Source organism: Phalaenopsis equestris, unplaced genomic scaffold (assembly GCF_001263595.1).
Source record: "Phalaenopsis equestris unplaced genomic scaffold, ASM126359v1 Scaffold000301, whole genome shotgun sequence".
In the NCBI taxonomy this organism is placed as follows: Eukaryota; Viridiplantae; Streptophyta; class Magnoliopsida; order Asparagales; family Orchidaceae; genus Phalaenopsis; species Phalaenopsis equestris.
In genome coordinates, this window is record NW_018164743.1 from 1,544,415 (window position 1) to 1,554,185 (window position 9,771).

At 34.6% G+C, this 9,771-nt stretch overlaps 1 protein-coding gene across 10 annotated transcripts in view; it reads left to right on the forward strand.

Annotated features, from left to right (window-relative positions):
• Window positions 1-8,003, forward strand: part of LOC110025499 (kinesin-like protein KIN-6) — a 95,294-nt gene extending 87,291 nt beyond the window's left edge. For 9 of the 10 annotated variants that reach the window (XM_020726011.1, XM_020726014.1, XM_020726013.1 and 6 more), the window contains 3 exons: window positions 7,160-7,287; window positions 7,528-7,597; window positions 7,679-8,003. In XM_020726011.1, coding sequence (XP_020581670.1) covers window positions 7,160-7,287; window positions 7,528-7,597; window positions 7,679-7,771 — 291 coding nt within the window. In that variant the 3' untranslated portion in view covers window positions 7,772-8,003. The remainder of the gene's footprint in view (window positions 1-7,159; window positions 7,288-7,527; window positions 7,598-7,678) is intronic. The other variant, XM_020726012.1, reaches the window with a different exon arrangement.
• Window positions 8,004-9,771: the final 1,768 nt, after the last annotated feature.

A 9,771-nucleotide genomic window follows, 5' to 3' on the forward strand; every position in this document is an offset into this window, starting at 1 on the left:
GATTTCTTAGGGTCATTTGAAAATTAGGATGGTAAACTATCTCTTAAGTTCTTCTAAAATTTAGGATGCTTGCACTTTAGGTTAAACTTGAGGTGTCCTAAGGTGTCTAATCTCAATTAAGTGCCTTTCCACTAACCCTCAAACATCTATAGATCCAGCTTAGCTCGCTACCAGACTCCTAAAACCTAGGGGTAAACTCATAGTTTTGGCAAAAGAGTTGCGAGTTGTGCTTCAATCCTAGCTAAAAGAATTGGATTTTAAATTGATTCAAAGCTTAAGGTATCTAAGAGTAAGTCCACTTATCTCTCAATCATTATCTAAATTCTCACTTCTTCCAATTTCAACTAGTCTTCCAACTTGCAATTTATTTTTCCTTATGTAAAAGAAAAAGGTGGATTGTTCGCTACCCTATCTCCTCTTTAGATTTTATCATCTCAAAAATTCAAATTTCAATTTTAATTTTCTCTCATTTTCTCTTTCCCGCATATGTCCCTTGAGATTATAAATCATTTTTGAATATAATTAAATCAGAAATTCTCATTTTTAACTTGACTGTAAAAAAGAAAACAAAACGAACGAAAAGGTGACCGATCCATTTTTTAAAACTAAGGCAAATCAGCGAAGCTTAAAATAAAATCATGAATGTATCGGTCTAAAACGTTTAAATTCGTTAAAAAATGATCGAATCAATCCATCACAATCCATAAATCACCAAAAACCATGACCCAAACCTGCCTTTCAAGAATCCTAAATGTGTGCACATTTGACTCAAGTATTGCATAGGTATAAATATTTCCTGGATTCAAGTATACAGCACACACCATTTCATCATTATATGAAAGGAAATTAAACGCATTTAAACACAGCAATTCTATGCCTTTATGATTCCTCATTCTCAAGTATAAATTTACATACTCGGCATTTAAATTTTCACTGCCCCTGTACATTTACACGTCAGCCAAGCCATGCCTTTACATATCTAGCACCTAAGTTTCACCTTTATACTAATTCCGCCCAAATACTGAAAATGAATGCTACAGATGCATATAGTTGTTTGACAAGCTGCATAAATAATTTTCCCTATACCCAATTCCTCAGATTTTTGTACAAATAGGTCATCTAACATTTCGGATTTTTGCAAAAATAAAACACGAAAGTTTTCAGATTTTGACAAATAGGCCACCCAACAATTTCAGACTTTCACAAATTAGCCACCCAAAGTTTCCGATTTTGCAAATTAGCCATCCAAAGTTTCAGATTTTGCAAATTAGTCACCCAAAGTTTCAGATTTTCACAAATAGGCCACCTAACATTTCAGATTTTGCAAGACATAAGCATCAAGGCTTCCAACCTTTGCAAATAAGGTAACGATGTTTTCAGATTTTATGAGCAAAGCACTAAAACCTTCCACCCTTTGCAAATAACAAATAAAACCCTCTCAGATTTTTGTCCATCTCAAGCTAGTATGATGTATATGAGCAACGTCAAGCTCAAAGTAAGGTGGCAGATGCATAAACATAGCAAGTGTATGATTATTTCATCATCCAGTTGATGGTACAAGTGCAAGGATAAAATAAAAAAATATATATATGTCCCAACATTTATATAGTGATCATATGATGCACAAATTTTCACAACAGAAACCAAGTCCTTCACATTTTTTTTTATATATTTCATGGATCAAGAAGTATGTAATTAAACATCACAAATAGAGCTAGTGAAACATTATGAATATTCCTTCCTACTATTACTATTTTTTTTTTATGGCCAATGGAATCGTGCAAATAAAGGGGAGCAAGAGTAAAGAGAAAAGGAAGAAAAAGGCACCTCACTTTTTTTTAAAAGAAACAGGGAAAACCAACCACCAAGCCATTTAGGGAAGAACCAATTCAAGAAGAAAGGTGTTGGCAGCACCTCCTCCTCTTCTCAAAATTTCGGCCCACCTCGATAGTCAAACACACAACCAAGCAAGAATATCGAGCCAACAATCCAGAATACCAAGCAGCCCAGAAGGAATACCGAACAGCTTAACAGGGAAATCTACACAAGACAAGATTTTGGCAGCACCTCCACCCTCGTTTCAATTTTCGGCCAACCCCAAAACCCTCCCCAAGTGGGGTTTTCTTTTATAGCAAAGAAAAGAGGAAGGAGAAGCCACCTACCACCCTCCCTGGTAGCCGAATCAAGTAAAGGAAGAGAAAAAATACATTTAGAGCGGAGGAAATGCGGCCTAGGGCAGAGGAAGAGCCAACCAGGTGGAACATCGCAGTTGGGGGACCGCTCGGTCGAGCAGAGCTCGAGGAGACGAGCCGCGATCGCTGGGGAAGAAGATTGCCTCTTGGATTTTCCGTGGAGTTAAAAGTCGTGACGTATGGCTTGAAGTCCTATTGGGAATTTTTCCTTTGAGTCTTCACAAAATAGCCCATAACCGCTCGTTCATAAGACGATGGTCTTGTGCCATAAATGTTAGACATCAGAGAAAAATAGGAAGTGACTGGAATTTCTAAAAGGGTGGGTCTCAATTCTAGTTTTCTAGGATGGTCAGTAGGAATTCCTAGAGCTAGATCCTAGGATCCTAGAAAAAGAAATGACCTCAAAAATGAGGTCAACATGAATATTTGAAACCTCTGAAGCAATTTCATTCAGAAAAGAGGACCGATATAATTACTGATGAGTATGATGTTATCTGAAATAAGCTACAGATATGAGTACCTACTGATACGGATTTTAGACGAGAAAATCTACTTGAAGTTCATCCTTCAGGATACACAGTTCATCGATGCAACACAAAAATGTGCAAAGATTTGAAGTTGGCATTCTTGTGGCTAGGTATGAAGAAAGATGTTGTTGAATATGTATCTCAATGTCAAGCAGACAGACTTTAAAGGTAGAGCATCGGAGACCCAGCAGATTGCAACAATCGTTGCCAATACCTGAATGGAAATGTGAGGAAATTGCTATAGATTTTGTTAAGAGATTTTCTCGATCCAGACAAGGCCACGATAGTATTTAGGTCATTATTGATAGATTAACACTCATTTCTTGCCAATTTGAAAAACAGTTTCAGTGGAAAAACTGGTCATATTGTATGTCAAAAAAATTATCTGATTGCATGATGTTCCAAAAATTATTGTTTCTGACAGTTACGTTTAGGTTGTGGAAAGGCATTCAACAAAGTTTGGGTACACAATTACATTTCAGGATTGCTTTTCATCCACAAATCGACGGACAATCAGAACGAACAATTCACGTATTGGAAGATCTATTAAGGCTTCGTGTTCTCGACTTTGGAGGTAGATAGGAAGAACATATTACAATGATTGAGTTTGATTGCAACATCTATCAATCCAACATCAAAATGACTCCTTATGAAGTTCTATATGGCAGAAAGTGCAGAGCTTCTCTCAGTTGGGTTGAAGTGGGGGAACGTTAAATGTTAGGTTCCGAGCTAGTTGAGGAAGCTACAGAGAAAATCAAATTAATCAGAGACAGATTGAAATCTGCTCAGGATCGAAAGCTAGAATTTTTCCAAAGCACAATGCAGTTGAATTTGAAGTTAGAGATTTTGTATTTTTGAAAGTTAGGACAATGAAAGTTACAGCTAGATTTGGTCAATGAAGCAAGTTGAGTTCTAGATATATTGGGCCTTTTGAAATTATAAAAAATAGCGATCTAGTTGCTTACAGATTAGTGTTATCTGCGGATATGTCAGATATACACAATAAATTTCACATTTCAATTTTAAGAAAATGGGTTTCAAATTCTGAACAGAGAATTTCACATGAAAATATTGAAGTACATTAAATCCTAATATATATTGACAAATCTGAAAAGATTTTAACAATTGATATCAAGAAGCTCAGAAACATATGAATTCTTTTTGTGAAGATAAACTAAAAACACAGGCTTGAAAAGGAAGCAACTTGGGATAAAGAAGAATAAATGCTACAAAAATATTCCTTCCTATTCCAGTAAAGTCGGAAATTTTTAGGATGAAATTTTTATAAGAAGGGGAGAAATGTAACACCCAAATTTTAAGGAATCAGGTGAATTCGGCAATTGAAAAGCACTCCAAAATTTTTCAACTATCAGAAGGTCGAAAAATTTTTATTAACTTATATGCATGAAATCGACCAATTTCATAAAAAACATCATGCATGAATTGTTAACGGATTGTGAGATATGAAATTTAGAAGTTTTAAGTTTAATTAAATTAAATTTCCTTATTTATTTTTTATTCTTATCCTAATCCCGCAGCAGTATATCCCAACGCCCCTAGTCTTTTTATTTACATGCTTCGGCCCAGGAGGCAGCCAGAGCTTCGAAATCCTCTCCTTTCTCCCGAATTCCTTCTCTCTCTCAATTCCCTTTTGTTGTTCTTTTAACCCTCGACAAAGGCAGGCGAAGCCTGCGACCCCTTGCTATAGTGCAACGGGGCGAACGAGGAGAGCAGGCAGCAAACCAAGCGGCCCTTATTCAATTAGTACCTAAGTCATTTCATGCCTCTCCCACAATCCATCATTAGTTAGTTTTGGAGCAGATACTATGTTATCTAAAAGTGCTCCTAGATAAGGTATTCTATATCAGAATCATGAGCATAGAAATATTGAATGTTTCTATGATGTTGATTGGGCAAGTTCTTAGATTGATCGGAGATCCATTACTGGATATTGTGTTTTGTTGGTGGCAATTTTGTCTTATTGAATAGTAAGAAATAGAATGTGGCGTCACGATGCAGTGTGAAATTTAAGCATTGAGCAGTGACACAAGCTTCAAGTGAATCAATGTGGATCTCTCAATTTTTGACCAAATTAGTTTTAAGATAACAATCCCAACAAAGTTGTACTGTGATAAGCAAGTTGCAATTAATATTGCTTCAAACCCTGTCTTCTGTGAACGAACTAAACACTTTGAGATAAAGTTGTCATTTTGTTCGTCAAAATATTTAACTAAATTTTATTTCTACAGCTTATGTAAGGACACTGAAACAACTAGGGGACATCTTCACAAAGACCCTTAATGGAGTTATGATCACTTATATTTGTAATAAGTTTGGCATGATAAATACATGCTCCAGCTTAAGTGAGAGCTTTATGGAATGTAATAAGCATAAGGCTTGTATATTAGGAAGCATGATGTTAGGTAATCTTTTTAGAGGAGATCTATTTACAATATATATTTTTTTATTTCAGAGATATTCCTTATATATAGATACACTAGGAACGAGTTGTTTTCCTTCACAAACAACTACAACACAATAACAATAAAAACAAGAAGCTTTTATCCTACTAAGTGGGGCTGGTTACATGAATTCTTTTTCTTTAGTATGTCTTATTGAGTGTCATATTTTCATTTAATTCTAATAAATTAAGATCATTTTTTAATCAACATGCCCAAGTCTTTTTAGGTCTATCTATACCTTTCTTAACGTAAGTCAAATCTAAAATATCTATTCTCCTAACTGGGTCATCAGATTAAAAAATACATATATTTGTTCCTCATTGTTTTAATTTTAATGATGAGACTTCAAAACACTACAATGCTTCATGTCATAATCATGGTCATTTGGTAGAGATAGAATTTGAATTTTTCACGGCCGTGCAATTTCTGATATATATCATCAAATCGAGCATCATTTTCCTTCCAAGCAATGAAGGTGTTACCATTAGATGGTTTGCCAATGCACTGCTCAAAATGTGCATCGTATCAATTTGAACATGAGGTTGTAATTGAACACCATTTTTGTGGTTGTCATAGGCCATTGCTCAATTTCCTCCATGATACAATTGAATTTAATAAAGATGGTGCCAAAAATATGAACGCTCAAATTTCTTGCCTAAAGTGAGCATGAATTTCTCTGTTCAAAGCCTCTTTGGGGGACACTCCCACCTCAATTTGAAAGAAGGGGGGAGATAGACTCTTGTAACAATAATAATTGTTGAAAAACCTTCACCTAAGAGGATAATTGTGGTTGAAGAAGGTTCATCAGCCATAATCATAGTGGAGCAGAGCCGTCCCCCTCCGATGCTTCAAACTCTTGTTAAGCTAACTCGGATTGAATTTTTTTACAATTGGTACTCTGAAGGAATAAAATCAAAGATGTTTTAGGAAGCAATGAGTTCATAGAGGAGAGGCAGATTATAATGTTTAGTTAGATGTTGTTTTCTATTCAATTGCATATGAAGGTTTGAAAGCCACACAAATTTTTGTCATGTATCAATCTGAATGGAAGTCTCTCAAATTGTCAATGTTTGTGCATGATAAATGAGACATGACAGCTCTTCAGCTTTCAGAGTGACTCACTTGTTTGTTTATTTAAGTCGCCATTGCTCAGTTTTTCGAGATCTTATCCTCTCAATCAAAACCCAAATAAATTCGACTTCTTGCAAGGTTCTTTTTTTTTCCGTGTTCTATCTGCTTTTGTGTCAATGATGACTTCCTACTTCGGAGGATATTGCACCCTGCGAAGATGTCTCAGGAGGGCAGAATAGATCTGCATATATGTAGGCCTTATCTCCCTGTTATGAAATGAGTAGGATTGATTATTTTATTATCCATTTAGTCTTGATTAAGTTGAGTGATATGGCTAAATATGATCTTCGCCCTCTAGCTATTATACATGCGATTCAAATTGTTACGGGAACATGGTCCTGCAATTTTAGTTTACTCAGGCAGCTGTTATAAGTGTTGACGTGTGGTTCTCTTCTCTGGCTGCAGCATCTTGATACAAAGTTTTTGCATCAGCAATTATTTGAATTACTCTTCATTTCAGTCAATCCAACTTAATGAACTAAACTAAAAGAGAGGGGCATTTACATAAATACCACACATTTCCTATATATTTATATATCTAACACCCAAATTTTGATTATTACATTCATCACACTCAATCTTTTATATAGCATCAAAAAGATCATTATTACTAACTTTTAAAAAGTGAAATACACTTTTTCATACATAGGTTGAGTGGTGGAAATGTAAAATTTAAGCTTAGGTTTTAGATATGTAAATACATCAGAATTTTGTGGTACATTGTAAATCTTCCAAAAAAATCCATTGTAGCGTTAAATTATTTGCATATGATGAAACAATGTTATGATTTGAAACGGTGGATTTTAAAGCGGTGTAATTAATGCATTTTTTCCTTCATTAATTTCAGCAGCAATCATTGGAAAAGGTAACCCTGACTGAAAATGTTCGGAGTGCCACTACTTATTCAACAGAAGCCTTAAATAGCGAAAAGGATGACATTGCTTTAAGACCACTAAATTGCCAAAGACCTAAAAGGTTTGTTGCTTTATGTTTTTAACCTTTTTGTTCCTTGAATATTTCCTCTTTTGCCTCCATTGTTTTCCTCTATGTCCCTGTTGGATGTCGAATTCATTCCTTTTGTAACGATTTGATGTTTTTACTTGGGTAAATGCAACAAGGCTAATGCATGTCCTGATTGTCCAAAATTACATTGATAATATTTGATTCATTGATAACGTGTGACATTTTTACTAATTTTTTATTTTCAAACTATAGGAAGTTGCTTCCAGCGTCAGCCATTCATTTTAAGGACTTCGGTGGGCTATTCATGGATGAGAACGCAATGGTGCGCTTCTTATTCGTTGATCTTACATTGTATATTGTGAAATTGAAATATTTTGAACCCTGGCAATTATGTTAATTGCAGGAGGGCAAGCGTAAGAAAACAGATAAGTTAAAAGCAAGATCGGACGGCAGCATCTCCCTTATTCGAATTTTAAAGAGCAATCTTCCTCGATAGCAATGGTAAAGCTCATTACAAGCTGGCTGCTTTCTTTGGACATGCCATCTTCATCTTTTAACCTGAAAATTTAAAAAAATAATAAAAATAATAAAATTCTCGGTCACCGTTTCGGCAAGATGATTGATAATTCTCAGTAAAATGCACTTCGCTAAATGTTCGCTTTATTTTTTACTCGAGTCGGTCATGCTGTCATTTCTGAAAAATCAGCACATTTTTAATTTGTATATTATGGATTGAGATACTGATCATTCATCATATATTTGGAAGATAGAAGTTCATTTCCAATTATTCAATCTATTTTTTGTTGTTTGATTCATGTTTTTTATACAAATCATGATGATTTTGAAGAAGAGTAATTAAGTGAACTGGATGACGAGTTTGAAAAATATAACTGAATACTGGATTTGAATATGTATATTATGTAGCAGAAAGTTCTATGATCAATGTTAGAAAAGATTGAATGACATTGTAATTTACCTCACATGCGTTGACATTATAATTAGCTCGCATGCATCGTTGTTGTCTCTTGATATATCTGCTTGAAAGCTTCAGGGTATCTTTTTTTCTTTTTAGTTAGAAAAATCTTGGTGTATACTGTTTGCTGATGATATTCTTCTCGTGGATAAGACGAGAGAAAAAAAACTAGGAAAAATAGGAAAAACTTGAATTATGGCTTAATTTATTTAGGTCAACTTCATAATTGAAAGGCCTTCGTTTGAGTAGAACTATAATTGAATACATGGAATGTAATTTTAGTAGTAGCTCTAGCGACATAAATACGACATTAGCTCTAGCGACATAAATATAACTATGGGTGATCAAATTATTAAAAGGTGTGAACTCTTTAGATATCTTGGGGTCTATTGTTCAAAGTGATGGTAATATTGATAGGGATGTTAGAAGTAGAATTCAAGTTGGTTGGTTGAAGTGGAGGAATGCTTCAGGCCTACTGTGTGATAGAAAAGTACCGCCTAGTCTGAAAGGAAAATTTTATAAGATAGTTTTGAGACCTGCAATGCTTTGTGATGTTGAATGTTGGCCTTTAAAAGAGAAGCATAAAACTAAGTTAAGTGTTGTCGAGATGAGAATGATTAGGTGGATGAGTGGCTTTACACTTAGAGACAAAACACGAAATGACTATATCCGTGATAGGGTTGGTGTAGCTCCATTGACGGACAAAATTAGAGTTGTCTTAGATGGTCTGGTCCGATTAAACGTTGACCATCTGATGTTTCGATTAGAATAGTAGATGTTTTAGATTTAACTTATGTTAAGAAGGGCAAAGGTAGACCTATGAAGACTTGAGCATATTGTATAAAAAATGATCTTAATCTATTACAGTTAAAAGAAATATGATACTAAATAGGATGCAATGGAGATAAAGGATTTGTGAAGCCGACCCCACTTAGTGGGATAAAGGTTTTGTTGTTGTTGTTGTTGTTAGAATAATTTTGATTTAATTAATGGATTTTTTTTGTGTTTTGATTACTGGTTGTATACATCCTAGTTGATTAGAATAGTTCAGCTATTAATGTAATAATTTCTACTGAATTAGAAGATTCTTGTTATATTCTTTTTGTAGGTGTGTTTGATTAAACCAAGCAGGTAAATTTGTTGGTAAAATGCAAAAATCTTGTGACGAAGCGGCTCGAGTGGTAATAAAAATGATTCAAGTATGGTGTCTTATTGTGAAGAAAATATTACGTATGGAGTCGAACACTCTATTACAACAAAGGTTTAAGCTTTCAAGAATTAGTTCTTATGATGAGACGTCTAATCTGCATGAACACGTTGATCGAACCATCATACACTCCATGCTGACATGCTATTTTATCAAATGTTCTCTCCTACTTTGTTTTATTCACTTCTAGGCAAATCCTTTATACCACTAATGAGCTTGTTAAATTGTTTATGAAGCATGTCATTGTTAAAAACTCTGCTCACCCCTTTCGGATTTGTCAAAGTGAGTGAAAGCACAAAAAGATGATTTTTAAAGC